The sequence below is a fragment of the Meriones unguiculatus genome, chromosome 11 (genome assembly GCF_030254825.1).
Source record: "Meriones unguiculatus strain TT.TT164.6M chromosome 11, Bangor_MerUng_6.1, whole genome shotgun sequence".
Taxonomy (NCBI): domain Eukaryota; kingdom Metazoa; phylum Chordata; class Mammalia; order Rodentia; family Muridae; genus Meriones; species Meriones unguiculatus.
Genome location: NC_083359.1, coordinates 76576719 through 76599073, shown reverse-complemented (window position 1 = coordinate 76599073; position 22355 = coordinate 76576719). Strand labels below are relative to the sequence as shown.

General features: G+C 53.8%; 1 protein-coding gene across 2 annotated transcripts in view; it reads left to right on the top strand.

Moving 5' to 3' along the window:
• The first annotated feature begins 212 nt into the window (after positions 1 to 212).
• Kiaa1614 (KIAA1614 ortholog) overlaps positions 213 to 22355 on the top strand; it is a 37714-nt gene continuing 15571 nt past the window's right edge. For both annotated transcript variants that reach the window (XM_021660544.2, XM_021660550.2), the window contains exons 1-6: positions 213 to 359; positions 2196 to 3109; positions 3773 to 3836; positions 11929 to 12072; positions 18798 to 20305; positions 21950 to 22106. In XM_021660544.2, the coding sequence (XP_021516219.1) occupies positions 316 to 359; positions 2196 to 3109; positions 3773 to 3836; positions 11929 to 12072; positions 18798 to 20305; positions 21950 to 22106 (2831 nt within the window). In that variant the 5' untranslated portion in view covers positions 213 to 315. The remainder of the gene's footprint in view (positions 360 to 2195; positions 3110 to 3772; positions 3837 to 11928; positions 12073 to 18797; positions 20306 to 21949; positions 22107 to 22355) is intronic.

Here is a 22355-nt window from a genome sequence, read left to right as displayed (position 1 = left end):
CAGCGTCTTCCGCCGCGCCCCCCTCTCGCCTTCCTCGCACTCTCTCCCCGGCCGGGCCCGCGAGGTCGCCCGCTGGGCCTTTCACCTTCAGGCAACTAGCGGTCGAGGCGGCTCCCCGCGCCCGGAGGGGCCTGGGGCGCCGCGCACTCCCTCCAGCCCGGCCTCGCCTCGCCGGCCCCGGGGCGGGGACGCGCTCCCGGGGGCGAGGCCTGCGAGCCACACGCCCGCCCGCACGGGTTCAGGGCCAGCCCTTCCCGGGAGTGTGCGGCGGCCCGGGCCCGGGGGAGAGTGGGCCAGGGCCTGGCTCTCCGAGGGATGGAGGGGATGGAGGCGGCGGCCAAGCCTGCGCGCCGCTCTCAGTGAGTACGGAGAGGAGCCGGGCGGGGTGGCGGGGCGCAGCGAGAACCTGGGCCGCCGAGACCCGACCTCCCGCCGCCGGAAGGATCGGGGAGGCCCGCCCTTCACGTCCATTTTTGTTCCAGTTTTTGTGAGTTAGAGCATCGGCGGTGCTGGGAGTTACGACGTCTTCCAGGAAGCTCGGCGGGAGGCCTTCGGAGGGAGGGTCTCAGTCTTCAAGGTCTGCGGACGGGGATGCCTGGAGCGCTGTTCCCGAGTTTACCCGTCAGTTTTACCCAAAGAGCTCATGTTACTAACCCAACCCTGGCTTCTGGATTGGATCTCAGAGGGGAAGAGGCAGCTGGGCTGCCAAGAAGCCTAGTGTGCTCTAGCTCAGTGGTTCTCAACCGTCCTGACGCTGCAACCCTGTAAATCAGTGGACCAGAAAGTTATCTTCGTTGCCACTTCATAGCTGTAATTTTGCCACTGTTTTGAATCGTAATATAAATATATGATATGCGACCCCGTAAAAAGGTCTTTGGACTCCCCCCCCAAAAAAAAGGGGGGCCATGTCCAACAGGTTGAGAACAGTAGAGGAAATAGACTTGTATTCTAAAATTACTCCTTAAACCTCACAGATTTACTGCTGGGAAGTTTTGTGTTCTGTATGTATCTTGCTTTATACCCCTGAAAAGCATACAAATTGAGTTGTAGTGAGTGGCTGTAGGGGGACTTCGCCCTTAAGCACATCCTGTGGTGGCCCCTTACTGTGTGATGGGATTAATAGTCAACCCCTCATCTGTAGCTTATGCGTGGGTTCTCAGACCCTGGGTTTACTTCAGATGGGACACATCTGGACTAGGGTGATTTCTAAGTGTTCTGACAGTGATCATTAAGACGCAGTAGCTTCTATGGTGAGGAAAACAGTTGTTACTTCCTTCCCTGTGACGTCCTTGGAATCAGCCCTGCCACCAAGGGGCTGGGTAATACCGGTGAATCCTTGGACCAACTCTGTGGACTGGGGTCTGAGGGGGTGCAGTTAAACGCTCACTGCCCTGGAGGAGCCTGGGGCTTGGATCGAAAAGCTTTTGGTTACAAACTTGGCTCCCCTGTGGCATCTATGTGACATAATTTCTCCACGCCTCAGTTTCCTCATCTGTTAAGAAAAAAAAAGAAGAGAATGTACTAATAACATTCTAGCACGGACATGTTTGAAAAGTCTCTGCTTGACTGACATAGAGCAGAGAGCTGATAGTTTGGGCTGTCACCATGTTCTTTTGAGTAGGGCTTGACTCGAGTTTAAGGCTTTTGCGCAGGGGTTGGCACGAGGCTGGCAGGCAGCACCTTTTACTAGAGGGGCAGGTCCATCATCCACAAGGAAGAGTACTGACCATTAGCCAACACTGCCATTCTCCTCTGAGGCCACCTGTTAGCCCAGAGCTGGGGAATCACACCGCTTTTCACAGCGGTTCACACTTGTCGTTGGACTGTTTGAGACCTTGTTTCACTCACCTTAGATACGGCTAGGAACACAGCACCTGAGAGGGGTGCTGGGGTTGTGGGGGAGTGGTGTTATAAACAATGGTGTTTATTGCCCATGCTCCAATTAACACCCCCCTAGTCCCTTCCTCACTCCCGAAAGAGCATTTACTCATGCCAGGAGAATATAAGCTCGGTAGTAACCTGTTGGTACTGTCCTGTGACTTGTCCTTTCTGGTATGTGTCCACATTATGCAGAGGATAGCCCCTCTGCTTACAGTACTCATCCGAGCAGGGGTCCGTATCAGGGTACACTGGGGACGAATCAGGTTGCTGGGGCCATCCAGTACAGGGTCTCCTCTTCTCCTGTTTTCCTGCAGAGCATCCAGTACAGGGAGCAGAGCCACGAGGCTCATGCAGGTGACTGCAGCTATGGCTAGACATGGTCCTGAGCAGCCAGACATCGGGCCACTCCTGAGACCAACACTCTGCCCCCAGGAAGACCGAACGCCTAGCCTGATGGCCCCCAAGCCTCCCAGGACATGGGGGCTGCAGCTCCGAGGCCCTTCTGTGCTAGAGTCCAAGGTGAAGGCCTTGAAGGAGAAAATGACAGCAGGTAAACAAGGAGGAGGTCCCCGTACCATTTCCTATGAGTGTCCGCCCCCTACGAAATCCTCACGCCACCAAGTCAAGCCTGGAGCAGTCCAGAGCCTGCCAGAGGGCTATCCTCTACCAGATGCCCCGGTCCACCATGCTCAGAACCCTGTTGATGGGCAGCTGGCCAGCCATGTTAACGAGAAACCTTCCAGGAATGGTGGACCCGCACCATCTACCCCTGAGCGATGGAATAAGCAAAGCCTATGGTCTCCAGAAGCAGGGCGGATGCTGGATGATCAGAAGGAGGACCCAGGGTCTTGCTCTTTACAAGAGAACTTCAACTACCAGGTCTGTGCAGGCCAGCCACTGGGGCCTGATCCCTGTGACAGCACCCACTTGAGCAGCCCGAGGAAGAGAAGGCCGCCCCCACTTGGAGATGGTCTGATCACAGAGGGAGATCTGGACAGCACAGCCCTAACCTCCAAGGAGGTCTTAGTCCCCAGAACAGACCTGCCAGAAACACCCTGGAGAGCTGATGGCCTAGAGGCTCTGGGCACTGTGGCAAATGCTTTGTCCTTGTCTGACCGCGTGGAGAGGAACCGCCTCCTGCTACAGGAGATGCTGAAGATTTCCAGACAGAGTCCTTCCAGGGCAGGAAACCCAGACTGGACTTCATTCTGGGGCAGGACTACATCAGGTGAGCCTCGCTTTGCAGGCCTGGGTCGGAGCAATGGGAAATGGTAGGGTGTGGAAAGATGGGTGAGCACAGTAGCATCACCCAAATAATCACTGTCCAGCTGGGACATGAGGTCCTCTATAACTCACAGGGAGTCCTAACTGCCACAAGTCTCGTGGCTGTCCAGAGCAGTGGGAGGCCATCCTCTGTGCTTGGGGACAGAGGCTATGTGACTTTCCTGTGCCTTGTGGCTCTTTGCAGAGTGTCCTCTTGTACTCCCTGTAATAATGCTGCTCCGTACCATCCCAGTGTGCTAAAGTATCCTCTGGTGGGCTAGCACACAGCAGCAATTCCCTGCAGAGGCAGAGGAGCACTGTTGGAGGTGTGTGCTCAGACTCCAGAAGACATCCTTGCTTCATTACCTTACCTGAGGGCATGTATGGGATCCTCTTAGCCTACTCTTGAGTTCACTCACAGACTGCCCGACAGCCTGTGCTTCCTCCTCTCAGACCAGAATGTGGGTCCCAGGCCCCAGTTTCTAATCCTGTCGTGCTAGAGATTAGATTTCAGTGTGTAAGTCTGGAGAACCTAGGCGTTCAGCCCACATAGGGAGTAGAGCAGCTCCTCTCTGTGTCCACCAGTTGGTGGCTCTGCCCTGATCTCTGCTTCTGCTCTGGGCCCTAGAGCGACCAGCGGGAGCCGTGGACTGGGACTCGGGCAGCCCCCTGCAGGACTCAGGTCAGAGCAGGTAAGGGCTCTTCCTTACCGCCATTCCTCCATTGACTATGCACCAGAGCAAAGGCCAGAGGAGAGAGAGACAAACCTCCGCCAGTGCACAGGAGCCACAGCCACCCATCCTCCTCGAGGCCCCATAGACAGTACCAGGCTGCTGCCTGCCTGTCATTTGAGCAAAGCCACTGGATGCAGAGGTCTGCAACAAGCCTCCCAGAGACCTGTGTCCTGGAGGCCATGTCCCTTCGAAGCAGGAGAAACTGAGCAGTCATTGAAATTGAGCTAACTGATTATTAGTTCACGGGGTTCTTGTGAAGCTAAAAAGCGTGAATGTAAAACTCCATGGGGAAAGTCCAGGAACACAACACTTTAACTCCCCCTACTCTTTTTTCCTAATCAGAGGAGTATGCTGGGCTCAGGGTCAAGGATTTCCCCTCCAACCTCCCACTGGGGCCCACAAATGGTTTTCTAGCCCTTTTGCCAATGTCTTAGGGAAGTTGGTGTTCAGAGAGTGTGATGGGAGAAGGGAGGCAGTGTCCTGAGCCTGGGAGAGTAGGAAGAGAGGATCACCTGAGGTGTGGTTCGGGGCCTCAGCCCTGCTGGTGCCCACTCAGAAGCTGGCCTCAGCCTCAGCTTTTGCTAGGATGTTGGCACATGAGGCTGAGAGAGGACTTGGGACTGGGAGTGTCTCCAGCTTTCAAAACTGCAAATGACGTCAGTCTCAGAAGGGTCTCATGGTATCTGCCCACAGTAGTCAGCCTTGTCTCTTCTCACTGGCCAGACTGTCCCTTTGTACCCTACTAAGATTGACTTCTCCTCCCCCCCAAAACATGGGCAAGACCTTTACATTAGTCCATGCTGGCCGCGGTAACAAAATGCAGCAGATGACTTATAAACCGCAGAAATGCCATTCTTGCAGCTCAGGAGGCTGGAGTCCAACGGCCAAGAAGTCAGAAAATTCAGTGTTTGGTGAGGACCTGCTTCCTCATAGATGGCATGTTCTTCCTATATCCTCACAGTGTAGAAAGGGACAAGAGGGCTTTCTGGTGTCCCTTTTATAAGGGCGGTGATCCGCCCTCACTAATTCCATCACACCACATTTCAGCATACACATTCCGGGAAACATGGCCCTACCTCTGCTCCCCCTTTAGCAAATTGAGGGTGCCAGAGTCAGGTAACCATGGTTGCTCTCAGCTGGGGGTGGGGTGGGGAGAGGGATTTCTGGCTCATTCATCCCTCCGTATTTGTGTCTGGTCTCTTCTCCTGCCTTCCTGGCTGTTCTTCTCAGCCTCTCATCACATCCCTATCTGGCCCTGCTTGCCACTGTGGTGCCCAGTGGTTCTCCACTCCCTCTGTCCTCTCTCTGCTTGTATCCTTGTGGAGCACTCTGACAGAGCCTGGGAAAAGGCACCCGTGTGCTGTGGAGACACAGCCCCTTTTCCTACAGCCACTGCCCTCTCCCAGTCTCACCTCCCCTTCCCCCAGCCCACTCCAGTTGCTCACAAGGATATGCAGCTGCTGCAATTTTGCTCAGAGTTCTTGTAGAAAGAAGACAAGTCTCTGGCTTGCACTGAGATAATAAGTTACAAAATCTGGTTGTCTTAAAGGAGCCGCTCCACCAGGGATAGGGAAGGACGTCCATCCTTGCCTGTGAGGATATTTAGAACTCTCAGGACTAGACTTCTAGAGTAGTTTAACCTGACAGGACATCTGTGGCCATGGGTTTTACATCAGAGGTCAAGTATGAGGGTGTGATGGAACATACATACCTGAAATCCCATCACCCGGGAGGCTGAGGCAATGGGGGCACAAGTTCCATGGCTGTCTGGGCTACACAGTGAAACCTTGTCTTGAAAAGAAAGAGACAGACAGATAGATGGCAGGGATGACAGGTGTGCACATATATTGTATGACTCACAACATGTGTGTCTGTGTGTGTGTGTCTGAGGGGAGATACACACAGAGAGAGAAAGAAGGACCGGCAGACTTGTTTTGGGACCCCGTTCAAAGACTAATAGAATGTCCCCTTAGAGTGCCTGGCATATAGAGGCTACTTGATGAAGGTCAAGTCCCTGCTAGGCAGACACCTGGACTGAAGGGCCAGGGAGCGTAGCCGGGCTCAGGGAAGAGGGAGTGCCAGCCCTGCTGTGATGCCCCAAGACAACTCAGGGCTCTCCTCTGTGTGAGATGGACTTATGGACCCTACAACTACCAAGCCTGCATTGCCCAGAGGCTTGGCTTCCCCTGCCTCTGTACCCCAAGGAGTGCCACATTTGGGTCCTGGGCCTAGAGTCTGAGCTAAGGGGTGTAGGACCCCGGGCAGAAGAGTGCTCTGAGGTTGCTGCTGACCATCTCGGTGACCACCCATTAGTAGATGCCGTGGCCTTCATTCTTTAAGCACTGTAGACCTTCTCAGGGCTTGAAGAGCAAAAGGTTCTGCTCCTGTTCAGGCAAGTTTAGAATCTGAATAATTCATGTTACAGTCAAAGAGCCATGACAGCCAGGTTAACCCAACGTGTACTTAATCATGCTCCTAATTGTTACTGTTCTGCAAGGTGACAAGTTCATGGAATGACTCTGATTGCAAAGCCCAGGGCATGGGTCTGGGGTCTCTGGGCCAGCTTGTTACGAGGTGGCCTTAAGGAATCAGCCGTGGAGGTGAGCCACCCAAAGACTTTGGGACCTCAAATCCTGCAGGAGACCTCTGTCCCTCACCCCAGGGTTGTTCTCTGTTGATGGGTAGGTTTTTGCTCAGTCCGATAGGGCTAAAACACACTGGTGGCCAGTTCAAAGAGCAGGCTGGCTATTGCCATTTTCATCCTCTGGCCATATACCAGGTGCTGCTGGGTAAGTGTGGCGTCTGCATCTCACTCTGTGGACAGATCTGTCTGTGGACAGATCTTAGCCATTGCTCCTGCATCACTGACAGAGAGCTCCCTAGGGGAGGCCAACTGACTTGCTCAGGGCTTGGAGTCAGGACTTGCAGTTGGGCCCCAAGGCTTATGCTCTGACTGCTACGGGGCACTGCCTTAAGCTGTCCTTTCCGTGCCTCCACAGGTCATCCCTTGGATAAAGCAACCCCTTGGGCTGGGGATCTGGGGCCTTCTACTTCCCTCCAGCCTGATTTGTTTTCCACAGTGGGAAGAGAAGATGAATGAGCCAGCTTGAGCTTGACAGTGTGCTTTCAGATGGAGCTGCCCCACTTTGCTCCCATCACTCACTGCCTACTGGCCCTGCCTGCCCCGACTGCCACCAGTGCTATTGCTGGTGTCTTTCTCCTTGAGTTCCTGGAGGCAGGAACTTTGCCATTCTGGAACAGGTGCTCATAAAATGTCTGGCAAAGGCAGGCAGGAGTGAGCTGATTGAGGGCTCTCCGACAGCTGGAGCCTGTGTGGGCTTGCAGGGGTCTGGACGGAAGCAGCAGGAGCATTCCAGATGGGTGAGGCTGCAGAAACAAACACTTGGGAGCATCTGAGGTAGAATGTGTGATGATCCGTAGAGGGTAGCTGCCCGAGGAAAGCCTGGAACTGAGATCTCATTTGAATGCGGGGGCACTCAACGGTCTCCGTACTGCTCCAGCTGCCTCCTCCTCCTACACAGAAGGATGATCTTACGTCCTGGAAACAGGGGTTGTGTGGGTGCAGGGTGCTAAGCAGCATGGAGGAGCTGGGAAGAGGCTTTGGAGGCCATCTTGAGTCACTGGCTATGTTTTGTACCTTCTGGGCCCAGTGTGTCAGGGAGTTAGTGATGAGATGCTCTGCAGCAAGGCTTGGGGTGAGATGCTGGCCATTCTTGGGGCCACAGAGGTCACTGAGGGGCGCCCAGGCCAAGATGTCACTGAAAGTGGTTGAGCCCCCCACGGCTGCGGCTTATCTGTGCATCTACATGGCTTGCGGGGCACACCCACCACCAGCCCTGCGCCAGCCCTGTAGCTGTACAGACAAAAGGAAACTGCACTTGCAGTCCCAGGGTACTCAAAGGGAAAAAACAGCGGGGCAACACACCAAGCCTTTAATGCCTGGCCCGCTCCAAGTGTCCAGCGTTCCATCCCCTGGGTTGATCCCATACAAAGCCAGTGCTTTGGAGCCTCCAGATGCACTGTCCCTCGTCACAGTTGTCACCACACTCACATCCGCTCCACACACGAAATCCTCCTGAGAGGAGGACCAGAGAGGAGCACATAGAGAGATGTTCACATCTTCAAGGTGTGAGGGAGCTAAGCTGACTTCAAGGAAAGTCCCTTCAGGGAGAGAGTGTCTCAGATATCTGCCAGGCTAGCTGCCTTGTGTGCCCCATACTGAGCATGGGCGGTGCTGACTTGGTCGTGTTCTGGGCTTCAGTGTGGACTTTGTCATCGTTCTTTGGGAGTGTCTGCCTCTTCTGGAAGGACACATTACAGGTGTTAGGTTCTGACCTGCCACCGGCCTTTTCTTAGGACCCCTTTCGTCCTTCTCTGTGGAGAGAAGGACATAGGCCTTCCTCTGCTACCCACCAGCCTCCTCCTGTCCCTGTGCTGTGGAAGTCACCTATTCCTCAAAGCCGTCAAAGGCAAAGCAAAGTCTAGAGCAAACCCAGTAAGCCCTCTCTCAAGCTGCACGCAGACTGTCACTTCTAAACATGACTTCTTGCCAGCAGCAAGGTAGCCTCATGGCAGGTGACCTTAGCTTGTGTTCAAGGATCCCCCACTCCTGCCCCAGAGCGAAGGGATGGAAGTAACACTGGGGCTAATAATAGAAACAACAATAATAAGTGCTAACATTTGTGGAATTTTAACAGCTAAGAATGTTCCCTTAACAGCTGAGCCCTTATTAGCATGTGAGGACCAGACTTAGCCCTGAAGGCACTCATCAGGGTGACACAGCTCGGAAGAGATGGTCCAGGGATGAGGATTTGGGCAGACACCCCTGAAGCACACTGTAAAGCTCTTCTTTAGCTTTTGCTCTGTGGATGTCCTTCAGACTGAAGAAGGGTGTGCCTTCACCAACCCACACTCCACAGCCAATCCCCACCCACGCTTCCTCCTCCCTCCCTCAGACATTCATAGTAATAGCAACAGATCTCTGTCCTTGGCTGTCACAGCTTTAATGTACACAGATGGAACCATGCTAAGCAAAGGCTTTAGGTAGCTTCTGCTTGCTGTGTAATTTTCCTTCTCCGGCCGCAGCCTGGAAGTTGTCAGCTCTGTCTCCATTCCTTCTTTCTTGATCCATGTTTCTGAGATGAAGGGGTTAACTCCAGACTTGCTGGAGTTAATCATTGTAATCTGGGGATTATGATGGCTGCAGAGAAAAGTCTCCCTCTCCCCTTGACTGTGAAAGTGATAGAGCTCTCCTAACCTGTCTAGCTGGAGGGGTGCTAAAGTGACTGCTAAATTTGTCCCCACTCCGAGAACCTGGCCTAGAGCAGGGGGCAGGCGTCACAGGCTCCCTTTGTCCTCAGGATGCAGGTGGTGTGAGGGTTAGGGGCAGAAGCCCGAACACACTGTGGACCTCTAGCTTCCCCACATTAGTTGTTTGTGTGACCACTCCATAAAAGCCAGTCCTGTGGTCCAAATGGCTGCTAGGTGGGCCTCAGGATCCCTGCCCCACCATAGCCTGCCCGGTCAAAGACCCAGACTCACAGGGTATCAGTGTGATCCCTCTCTCACTTGAAGGCCTGTGCTTACAGATAGGAAACTTGGAGGAAGAGTCTTTATCCCTACCCCTGTCCCAGGGCCTCAGACACTCAGGCTTAAAGAAGGTGATAAATGCTCTTTGTTTGTGGAAGACATTGCCTGTGTCTGGCTGCACACTGCCTGGCTTTGCCAGGAAATTCCCAGAGGAAATGGAAGAGCTGGACGGTGGATTTTCAGTCATGATAGGAAGGGCTGGCTCTAGAGCTGTGTGTCTCTCTCTAGTCCAGGGTCAAATTAGAGTCTTCCTCAGTTGGAAGAGTTTGAAGCCATCTTTCTAGAATGGTGGGCGACCTCTGGTGTGGTACTAGGATGTGGGTAGTAGGCTGAGAGAGAGAGAGAGAGAGAGAGAGAGTGCCCTCTCTTCCCGAGCTGGCCCAGCCACCATCTGCAGGGTGCACAGTGATGGCGTCCTTGCTGACCTTGGCTGCAGTCTGTGAAGGTGGCTGCCACTCTCCTCCCAGTTGGTGTAGTGCTGCGTAGATGCCTCCAGGCAGCCAGAAAGCCTGCCTTTCTAATCAGTGGAGAAACTAGCTTTGTCTGCCAGACTGAAGCAGGGCAGTTGATGAAGGGGGGAGGGAGGTGGACAGCTGTTCCAAAGAGGAAACAGCCAAGCTGGAAATGGCTTAGAAACCTGGGGGCAAGGCTGATCGCGGCAGCATCTGGCCAGCTGCCGAGAGGCTCTCCTGCCTGCCCACCAGGCCTTGTGACAAATGCCCTCCGACAGTCGCAGAAGCACAGCTGTCACCGGAAGGCTGTGAGCATGTCGGCTGGCAGCCAGAGGCCCGAGGCAGCAGGGGCACCTCTGTGAGTGGCAACCTCATTATCTCTGCTGTTGGAACTGGAGCCCTGGGGAGCACAGCTGCTCTCAGCTGCGGTTTGGGGAGCTGCTTGCTCTGGAAGCCATGTCAGGGGAGCCTCCCCTGCCAATGGAGGCCTCACGGGGCAGCAGGCCTGGAAAAGTACTTTAGCATCACTCCGGTGAAACCCTCCTTCCAAACCCGGTCTGGCGCTGCCAGAGCTCATGGCACAGATGGTGTCTTTATGCTAGCAGCCTTTCTCCCTCTGGCCCAAAGCAGTGTTCAAAACACATGACAAGAAGGAAAAAAAATACAACAAAAAAACCTCATCATCTACTAAGAGCTAATTCAAGAGGAGTGCTTGCCCTGGAGGTCTTTGTCCACCCCTGTCATGAGAATCCCCATACCTTCCAGAGGTGAGGGTGAGGCCCTTTTACCCATGTAGCATATGGAGGGAGTTAGGGGTACCTCAGGTGTGAGATCTAAGCCCTGCTGAGCCTTTGGCTGAGCTCTGTTCCTGGGGACCCTCCCTACGAGCAGAGCCAAGCATATGTGACAGTGTGGATGCTGGCATTACATCAAAGCCTGTCTGACCTCATCCTCAGACATCCTTGCCCACCCTGGCACCCACGGAGGGAGAGGACAGGATGTGAAATGAGGCTAGAGGCAATGGGGCTGGCTGTCGTCTGCATCACTCTGCCCAGCTCTCAACTGATGTTCGACCTTGAGCAGTGTGTCCACATTTCCCTCCAGTCCAGACACCCTCATTTGTCAAACGCAGGGAACACCTGCCCTTTTCCAGCCTAGCTGGGAAGAGGGAACTCTGCAGAGAAAGCCGTCTTGTCAGCCGGATGTGTGGGCTCTTCTTACTCCCGTAACCCAGCACAGGTGGTATGTCACTGTCTGGGAGACAGCTTTGGAAAGAGGTGCCTGTCACTCCTGTGGCTCTGAACTGAGCAGGGATGCAGCGCGTCTGGTTGGTGGTTCACCACCAGAGGACCTTTATTATTAGGAAAATCGAGCCATGTGCTGACTTGGTTTGGGTCCAGCTTAATTTCTCTCTGTGAGCCCTGAGTTGACTCCTGACAGGTCCAGGTTGAGAATTGGACAAGAAAACACCAGGATTTATAAAACACTATTCCCCAAAGGACCGAGACTGTAACAGGCAGTGTTTGTCCCAGTGTCTGTGATGGGAGCTGGGGACAGTGCTGTGCGGGCTCCAGTGGGTGCGTGTATAGGTGCTGAGACACAGGGAGGCCATGCATGGAAAGACCATCTGTCTGGGTACAGGCCCAGATCCATAACCCTGGGACCTTCCCCATACCTCTTCCCCAAGGCTCCTGCTTCTGGCCCCGGGAGGAGCAATAGAATAGCCAGACTCCCTGAGCAGCTGTCCAAGGTCAGGTTTTCTCCCCAGCTCCTGCCTGAGCTCAGGGTGTTTCCTGGGCCTGAGGGGCTAGTGAGGGAGTGGGGTTGGTGGAGAGTGAGGAGGAGGCTTGTGCATGAGTTAGAAGGGGAAGGCTGTATATAGAAGGCTTTTCCTGGCAGAGCTTGGGCTTCATACCAGTAAAGCCTCCTAAGCCGTGTTATTTTCTTTTAATCTCTCCGCTGTCCATCCTGGCCTGGGTGCCCTGCAGGACCTCTGTTCCCAAGCTGGAGCCTGTGCTGAGTGCCGGGCATGAGGAAGCCAAGCATCTGCTGCAGCGTGTTCGCATGAAGGCCAGGACCAAACCGCTCCGAGCCAGCCACGATATTGTGCCCACCATTGCTAAGGGCAGCCGGTGAGTGGGGCCTAAGCCAGGCTGGCCTGGGAAGGCTCATGGCAGGGAAGGGTCACTAGCTCAAATAGTTGAAATATGGCTAGAATGCCTCTGTTCTTTGCTCTGTGTGTGTGTGTGTGTGTGTGTGTGTGTGTGTGTCTGTGTGTGTGTGTGCGCGTGCGTACATGAGCATATGCCTATGTTTTCTGTGTCAAGCACTTGCTGTTATTATCATTTAGTCAGTCAACACACCATTACCCACTGGGGTGTCATACACAGATATAAAGATAAGTGAAATATGTGATCTGAGCTTTCTGGGGGTTCACGGTCTCCAGGGAGAGAGACAGCCAAATACCCAGTCAGTTCTGTGGGTGATAGTGGGGGAGAGGAAAACACGTGTGCAGAGCTGGCAGCGTGTTGCTCCACCTGGAAGGGACAGGTGAGGCTCTCAGGAGGAGGTGGCTTCCCAGATGGGGCTCACAGGAGCTGTGAGTGTTCACTGGGCAGACGTAGTGAGGGAGGAGTGGTATTCTGAGGGATGGAAGCCATGAGAGGAAGCACTGTACTCCAGAACTCAGTCAACCTGGAAGAGAGAAATCCTGAAGGGAAGCATCATAGAGGCCAGCCATGGAGGAACTCCAGGCCTACCGAGCAGCAGCTCATAAGCTCCTGTACTGGTTTGGGCCCACAGAGATGGATAAACAGATAGATAGCAAGACAGCGTGGTAGTAACTGCCTTTCTGCAATGGCCTTCTGGCTGGGAGCAACGTAATCTGACAGATGAGAAAGGCCGTCACTGTGGTCCTGGTGGACGGGTCTGGGAAGCAGGCATGGTGACTTGTTGACTCTGATTTGTTAACAAACCTACTTTATTTAGGGTTATCAAATGCCCAACACAGGGTAGGAGGGAAAGAAGGTTAATGGGGAAAGGGGCAGAGTTCTTTCTGCTACTTCCAGCTGGGTAGGGTCGTAGGATTCTTTTGGGGGCAATATCAGTATCAGTCGTCCAGAAATCCAGAAGTTCAGGTAACCAGAAAATCAGCAAACAGCAAATGCAGCAGCAGGATGAACCAGGAACAAACAGTCCTCCTGCAAGCAGCTGTGCCTTCTTCCTCTGGGCTGTTATATTTATATCCCTCAAAGTCCTCAGAATTCAACTAATTCCACCTGGCAAAGACCACGCTCCTCAGGAGACACTTAACAGGTGTGGACAAACTAAAATCCGCAACTTGGAATTTTTAACAAAAACATGTTTACACATCATAAACCAAAGATTCCACAACAGAGACCCCCATGAACCAGAACCAGAACCAAGCTGGTTTACCAGGAAGCAGAGAAGCACTGCCCAGGTTGAAATCTTGGCCCTTCCAGTGGTTCGTGTGTGCCTTGGGGAGGTCTCCGAATTATCAGTGATCATTTTCCAGCTTTATATGAGCCGATGTACAGAAGGCACATTTAGCGTGCTGAGTGCTGTGGGCACATGGTCAGCTTTGGGGGCAGGAGAAGGAGAGGTGCTCAGAACAGAGCCCAGAGTTCTGACTTGTATTAGAGTGCACATGTGCCCCTAACCAAAGGGTGATGCCTAGGCTCAGGGTCAGGATTTAGAGGGGAGGAGTCCCAGAGCAGCCACTGGAGATGTCCATTGAACAACTGGATACAGGATCATGAGAGGTGAGGCTGGACCTGGAGATTATGGGCACTATGGTGAATTCATCCTGCTGGAGCTGCAAGGGTGGATGCATCCAGAGTGAAGAGACTGAAAAGAGGCTTGAGAGTGCCTGGGCCAGCACGTCATTGTGTGACTGCCCAAGCCACGCGTCTGTCCCCAGCACCGTGCTTGTCCTTCTTATGGTACACCTTAAAGGGCTACTTCCACAGGGAACTCTCCCCGACACCAATGCAGAGCCTTAGTCATGCTCTCAACTGTCAGGCCATGCCGATCTTTCCAGGCCCAAGCAGGCACACCTCTGTAAGTGGCTGGGCCTGGCGTCACTGGTATGGTGGACACATTGGATCTGCTTGTCTTATTCATCACCACGTGGAACTAGCGGCAGTGAGGACTCTTAGTAAAGCTGAGCCATGAGCTCTCTGACGGGGGCTGCTGAGCCTGCTCACTGCAGGTTAGGATATTCACAGAGCCAGTGCCATGACTCCATTGCATACAGAGACCTGTTTATTGCATTTACTGTAGCCCTTAAGAGAGGGGCACAACAGCAGTGGTGGCACACGCCTTTAATCCCAGCACTTGGGAGGCAGGGGCAGGCAAAGCTCTGTGAGTCTGAGGCCAGCCTGATCTACAAAAAGAGTCCGGGACAGCCAGTGCTACATAGAGAAACCCTGTCTCAAAAAAGGAAAACAAAACAAAACCCACACACACACACACAACAACAGAGAGGGCACAAGACACACCAAATCCTAGGAAAGGTGCCAATCAGGTTACTCTTTCGTTTCCACGTCTGTGCCCCACCTCCCTCTGACTATAGAGGAGTCACTGGAATGGCATGGCTTCTTCGAGGCCTCCTAGCTGTTCTCCACAGATGCAGAGAGATGCCCGAGACAGCCAAGGCACTCCTGCCTGGTTTCCTGTAGGAATAGGATTGGAGTGGTGAGGCTCTCATAGGCAAGACTCCGCAAAACAGACTCGAGGGTGCTCTGTCCTCTTGGGCTCTTCCTTCTCCAGTTTACTCTAGCTAGTCTCAGCACCCCAGGAGCTATTGTAAAGCAGGCTCCCTCTTTCTTGGCCGTAAAAATGCTATAAAGATGCAAGGTGACCTACTTCAGCAGGCACTGCGGCCAGAAAAGAATTACTCCAACTTGGCAGCTCTGGCGAGTCCTCGGAGGGTAGAGCTGAAAAACCCGCACCAGATGGCTCACTGCAGCTGCTTCGAAAGGTTACGCTCCATCAGACGGCCCTGGAGGGCAGGCAGAGTTAAACATGGTGATGCCATGCAGGCCCCAGGCCTCAGCTAGAAGCAGGAGGTCCTGCCCCAGCCCCGCCTTATCACTCCTTCCAAAGAACAGCTTGGCAAAAGATGAGGGAGGAGGAGGGACAGGCAGCTCAATGTGTAGAAGACCCTTTTTAGCCGAGGTGCCCCTAGAGGCAGCCAGGTGAGCCTAGATCCAGCTCTTTCCCACGAGGGAAGAGGGGGAGACAGATGTGCTGTCCAGAAGCCAGTTCACCCTGGAAATTGAACAGCTCCTGGGAATGTAAGCTAATCACACTTGGAGAATTGGCGGACTCAGGTTGGTATTTTTAATCCTGACAGCACCCTGGGAAGGTTTGTCCCGTGTGACCAGGGGCTGTGTGAGGCTGCAGAGCTCGCAGACAACACACGGAGCATGAGTCTAGGACAGCACTGTCGTGGGGCCGCAGGAACTTTCCTCCCGAAGGCCATGCAGCCTTAGCGCTACATTGGAGGCTCTGAGCCTGGCTGGAATCCCGGCCTCCAGGGGCCTCACCTTAAGAGGCAAAACTCTGGGCTTTGCTTTTGGCTTGACTGCCTCAAGTGCTCTTCTCCTGAGGCTTCCCACTGCTCTTCTGAGACATTGTCTGTGTAGCTGCCTGGGGCCTTGGAGTCTGAATAAAGACTTTTACATGATTAGCTCTTTATTTTATTCTACTTATTACGACAATGAATTCGCTTTTGTGGGATTTTGTTTTATATTGTTCTTGAGACAGGATCTCACTGTGTGGTCCTAGCTGGCCTGGAACTCTCTTTGTAGACTGGGATGGTCTTGAATTCACACACATCCCTTTCAAGTGCTGGAGTCAAAGGTGTACTGTTGTTACAGTGATAAAGATGCCACCGCAACATATATGGTATAAAGGAGATTTATTGTGGGAAAGGGGGAGGAGAGAGAGAGGACACCCATGACAAAGAGAGAAAGAGAGAAACAGAGACAGACAGACAGAGGGAGAGAAACAAGAGTGAGTATGGGTGGTGGGAGGGTTCTCACATCCCCCTCACCTGGTGCAGGTAATGACACTGGACACTGTCAGGACCCTAAAGGCCCCCCGAGGGCAGGCCAGTGGAATTGCCTGCACACCAACATTTACAGTGCGTGTCTGACAACGTCTTGTTTTTGAAGTGGGATCTCACTCTGTAGCCTAGACTTTCTTGAACTCAAAATTCTCCTGTTGCAGCCTCTTGAGTGCTAAGATTGTGGTTGTTTTGTTTTTTAATAAAAAGCAAATTTCTCTTTGGAGTGAATTCTAAGATGGCTCAGTTCTGCATCAGTGTGTAAGCTTAAGGCCACTGCTATGACCACACTGCCCTGAGAACAGATTTATTTTTCCTTCCCAGAACTTACAGGCCACTTCCCTCCAGCCAAGCAGGATATTGGCCCTGCAGCCCAGGAGAGGAAGGGGCGGTTCTGAGCTGGTGCAGAATCTCCAGTGAGCTGGGCCACTTGTCCCGTCTCTATGCTGAGCCTAGGACTTCTGCCTGATGAGGTAGCATCATTTTGGTGTTGCTCAGTAGCTCCGTCCAAAACGGACGTCTAAGCCTCTGACAGTAAGGGGGTAGTACAGGTGTTCCGAGAAGGACACATCATCAAAGGGTATTTATTCCGAGTTCTCCAGAGAAATACAGCTGACACGATGTGTCTGTATATCGAGAGATTCACTTCAAGGAGTTGACTGCCAGAGCTGTAGAAGCCTGGTAACTCCTGACCCTGTAGGACAGGCCAGCAGTTCACTTCCAAAGTCAGCCTGCAGGCAGAATCCTTTCTTGTTCCAGGGAGGTCAGAGGTCAGCTTTTAACTGATAGGATGAGGCCCACCACATGATGGAAGGTAATCTGCTTTATTCAAAATCTGTCAGTTTGAATGTTAATTTTGTCTATTTAAAAAAATCCCTGTGCTATAACATCCATAATAATGTTTTGACCAAGTTTCTGGGTACCAGAGTCTATAAAGTCACCATTACATTAACCACTGTGTTGTCAACCATGGAATGTGCTACCTGTATTCTGTGCAATCTGAAGACTCTACAGGTTCAGCCAAGCTCTTGACTTAGTCTATAGAAAGGAATTTTAGGGTAAGTCTTTGTGAAGCAGAGTTGGAGCTTCTTAAACAAAGGATGGCACAGCTCAGAGAGACACATGTGAGCGTGGCACTGAGAAAGGTACATGGTTAAACACCCCATCAGTAGCTCTGCCTGTGATTTTGTGGCCTTTGAGGTTACAGAGGATGGGAGCCATAGCTGGAGAGGAAATGGGGAAGAGGTGGGAGACCTTGCATGTTGACCCCAAAGGCGATTGCTATGCCCTTTTGGTGGGTGCTATGATGCTAGCTGTGCACCCTGAGGAGCCAAGTTAGGAAACAGGAGTAGGGGTCAGTGTACTGTGAGAGAGAGTGACAAGTGGGGGACACTAAGTCACCCCCAAAGACTTGGCCTGTAGATCAGTTGGGAAGTCTCCAGAGGAAAAAGGAGAAGTGTGGGTCTGGGTCCACTTGCGTAACTCTGTACCTGACCGCTGGGGTCCTGGGATGATGTTTGCGTGCAGCTGATCAGGATGTGGCCGCCAGCCAGCATTTTCCAGAGCCAACGCTGATAAAAGATAGGAAGATTCCCCAGCACAGCGGTGCACATCTGAAGGCAGATGTGGGTGTGTTTGGTGGGACGGGGCAGGAGCTCTGCAGCTGTTTAAGGAGAGGCTGCTCATCTGCAGCCCATCCCAGCAAGGCCTGAGAGCTTCTGAGTGGGAACCTCAGGTCAGGATGCTCTTCTAGGAGCCCTGCTGGATACCAGGGCCCACAAATGGTCAAGCTGTTGACACACCTGTAATTCCAGCACTCAGGGAGGCAGAGGCAGGTGCATTTGCTGTGAGTTTGAGGCCAGCCTGGTCTACAAAGTGAGTCCAGGACAGTCGAGGCTACACAGAGAAACCCTGTCTCTTTTACATCTAGATTAGCCACACCCTCCCATGCACATTGAACACTCCTTGATTACCCACACCCATTAATGTGATGGAAGTGCTTTGCGGTGGTAGCTGTTTTGTAGTGTTTAGGGCAGTGGTTCTCATCCTGTGAGTCACAACCCCTTTGGGGTTGAATGACCCTTTCACAGACAGGTCAGATATCCTGCATATCAGATATTTTCATTACAATTCGCAACAGTAGCAAAATTACAGTTATAAAGTAGCAAGAACATAATTTTATGGTTGGGGGGGTCACCACAACATGAACTATATTCAAGGGTCACAGCATTAGGAAGGTTGAGAAACGCCGCTTTTAAGGGATGACAAAGAGAATGAAGTCTCTCCATGTTCAGTACAGATACCCAGAAACGGAGTTTTAGTTTCAAGTATTTTTCTTATGTAATTGGTTGAGTCCCCAGATGTAGAGCCCACCCACACAGGAATGACTGCACATGCTCCTGCAGTTTGTCCCTGCCCACTCAGACCACTCCTTCATTCTGAATACACACACGTGCACACACACACGGTGCACATAGAAGATCCGCCGCCTTTCTTCCGCACGGTCCCTAGCTGAGTAGCTCTTCTTGTTAACTCACGCCGAGCCCAGCAAGAGAGAACAAGTTAAAAGTAAAGGGAGCTGTATCAGTCTGGTTGAGCAGGTGTACTAGGATGTGTATAGCCTGCAGGGCTTGGAGCGATCACATGACTTCTCGGGAGCTTGACTGGGGGCAACCTCGTGGGTGGGAGTTACCTCAGCCCACCAGGGCAACGCTCACCTTCCGCTCCACCTTCCTGCCTGTGACCTTTCTCCTGGCTCTCCCCTAGGAACGGCTGGAGAAGCCCGGCCCTGGATGTGAGGACCCCTTCTGCCTACGGAGAGAGCCTCCAGAACGGGAACATAGATGACCCCTCAGCTTTAGCGTCTAGGGCTGGGCAGTGGCCCAAGCAGGGAACGCCCCTGTCTCACGTCCGATTTGAAGATGAGTCTGCCCACGAGGCCGAGTCCCGGTACCTGGAGCGCCTTCAGCAGCGCCAGCGTCGGGCGCTAAGTGCAGTGCTACATGCTGTGGACCAAGGGCCGCTGCGCTCCAAGCCGGACCTCACCAGCTACATTAACCACAGCGTGGGGGACAGCTCGTTCCACGGGCCTGTGGGCTCGCCAGACCACGGTAACTTCTCTGCAGCACTGCCTACGTGGGACAGTGAGAGGACGTGTCCAGCCTGTGGCAGCTGTCTCGAGGAGCGATGCCCTGCTGAGGGGAGGGCAGCCCCTCACCTGAGGGTCCTCCGGGGTCTCCAGGCTGCCTGTGAGGCAGGGGCAGTCCTGCTGGGGTCCTGTCATTCCGATGGCTTGAGTTCCCCCTTCCCAGGGCTCCACACAGAATGGATCCGGGAAACACACATCACAGACACTGTCGCCACACACCCTGAGGAGGGGAACTCTTCCCTGGACAGCACCAGCAGTTCAGACAGCTGGACAGACAGTAAGGATGGCAGGACCTCTCGGTCCAGCAGGGCAGGTGAGCAGACCCAGGTCAGCAGCCCCCAGCAGTGGCAGCATGGCTCTAGGCCTCAGGGAGATCGCAGGCGGTCCAGAAAGGCTGAGACTGAGCTGCCCCGTGGCCTTCAGGCCTGGCCTCACCTGCCTGAGGCTGACGATGTGGTCGTAGGAGGAGAGGCAAAAGGAGCCAGAGGACACATAACCCAGGGGACTTTGTTTCTAAAGGAAGGTGCTGTGCCTAAACCTGCCTTGGAACCTAAGAGGCCTTGGTCCCAGGGGCAGCTTGGATCACAGTTAGGAAGTCACTGGGCCCGCCCCGAGGACTGCGGGGATCCATGCAGGACAGCCTCTGCTGTGCCATTTTCCAAGAAGCTCCGGTCCCCAGGACCAGGCCGACCAGACCAAGTTACCAAAAGCCCTGAATCCCTGGGAACTGTCCACAGCTCTTCTCCCCAGCAGAACCCTGACGAGCCCACTGCACTCCTCTCAGCCCTGCAGCCAGCTCTGCCCCTCTCGCTTGAAGTGCCAACCCCCCCTTCTTCAAGGAACTCCCTCTGCCCTCTACCCCCGGGGAAGGCAGCCTCGAGTGGACACCACAGGCTGCGACACCAGCTGGAGCATTCGGATATCCCCCTGCCGCCGTCCCCTCCAAGAACTGCAGTTCCCACCCCACCCCAGACCCAGCCCTGCAGCCCACCGGTCAAGCATCTATTGCCGGACCTGCCCAACAACTGCAACAGCAGCAGTGGCCCTCTGGGGCTGCAGGAGCCCTGGGGAGCTGCTGTCCGCAAGAGCAGAGCTGAGCGGTGTTGTCAGGAGAGTGATGGAGATGGTAAGGGCCGCTGTCACTTCATGTTTATCTCGGGCCAGGTCTGTGACTCTCATTGGCTGTCCATCCAGGTCACGGCATGATAAGGCCACATACCATTCCCAGCAGCCCTGTGAATTCCTCAGAGCAGCAGCCCAGGTTCAGGGAGGTAAGGGAGCATGGGTTTATAGGACTTACCTGGAACATGGAGCAAGTTAGCCAATTTTCCGTGTTGGGGAATGGGGAGCGGGAGCTGGGACCATGGGGAAGGTGGGGATGGTACCCTCTTTCTGTTGGGAACTCTGAGGTATGTAGGGAAGCTGCAGTCCACAGCTGCTGGAGGCCAGGCTCCATGGGAATTCAACTCCTGGAAACTGAAGAATCTACTGTTGTTTAGAACAGTAACTACTCCAACACCACCAGGCCTCTTCCACCATCTGTCTTTTATGCTTTCATGGTTACATTCACTGTTGAGCAGGCACCTGATGCGAGCGTGGGCCTGTCCTGGGCCATGTGGGGAATGCATAAGAAAATGACTCCTGCAGGATCCCTGCCTGCCCCTAAGGCTTACGGTGGCCACACATATCTCTGGGGTGCAGTGACCAGCAGGGGGAGACGGGGAGATGCTGCTCTGAGCATTCCTTGGCCATGCCTGCCTAGCGTGCGGGTAGATTTTGATGGGCAAGGCTGCCCGAGCTACTTGCTCCTGGGAGGAGTCGTCATGTGGCAGGCAGATTCTATGTTTGCTGATCTGTGTGCCCAGGCAGCGGCAGTGAAGTTGCCGAGGCAAAGCCTCTCGAGATCCCGGACGTGTGCTGCCTCCATCCTTCTCCCGCCCTCCATGCCATGCTCAGCTCCCTCTCTTGTGTGGCTCCAGGCTGGTGGCTGGTTTGCACCTAGCCACTTCCTGCAGTGGTTTCTGCGACCCACTGACCCTTCTGGAGAGCCTGGTAAAGCTTTTCCTGTGAGTGACAGGGCCATGGATGACCACTTCCTCTCTCCATGCTTGCAGTTTTCTTATCTAGAAAATGAGGTTTAAGCCAGGGGTAGTGGTGCAGGCCTTTAATCCCAGTACTCAGGGAGGCGGGGGCAGGCAGATTGCTGTGAGTTTGAGGCCAGCCTGGTCTACAAAGAGAGTTTAGGCCAAGGCTACACAGAGAAACCCTGTTTTGGAGGAGGGGGGGAGGGAAGAAAAAGAAAGTGGGGGTTAAAATACAGCCTGTCTCATAGGAACCACAAGGACAAGTTCATGAAGGGTTAAACGTCATGCACACAGTGCTCCCGAGATGGATGCTGTGAAAGCTGTGGCAGTTGCAGATGATTTCCCTTGTTCTTGACCGTGTCCCTTGACACAAAAGGGGTGTGACATATCACAAGTAACTTGCCACGTAACAAATGCTTACTAGTCACCCACTGTGTACCAGGTGCTGTGCTGGGTGATGGGGTGACACTAGTCTATAAGCCCACCCTTGTCCTCAGAGTCTCCGATTTAGAGGATGCTCAAGGGTGGGCCCTGGCCGCCTTCCCTGCCTGCCTGCCGAGGCTCCCACTGCCTCTGCTCCTGTGGCTCCCGCCTCTCCCCGGTGTCTGCTGCTGTAAGACTGGGAGATGGGCTTTTCCCCACTGTGACCGGTGCTGTAGCCGGGCTGGTGCTGTGGCTGTTTGCAGGAACACTCCAGGACTCACTCCAGTCTGCAGATGTCGCCACGGTCAATTCTACAGCCATCACCCTCTCCCTTAGCTCAGAGGAGCCCGAGAGCAGCCAGGAGCTGGGAGGAGGTCCACAGGGGACGGAATCCTGCTCTGGAGGCCACATGCCCCCTAGGTGAGTGGCAGGAGCAAGCCCTGACTCCAGTGGCTGTGCTGGATGGGGAAATACCGCCTGGAGCAGTAGTATCTCTAACCTTCTTCTCCCAACCCCTGCAGGGTCCCTAGACCACTTCCTTGCACCCCTAAATCACCCTTCCCAATCCTTTCTATGTGTATGTGTGTGTGCGTGCGTGGTGGCACGTGCACAGATGTGTCTAGGGATGCATGGGTGTGAGTGTGTGTACAGGCCACATGTTAACTCTAG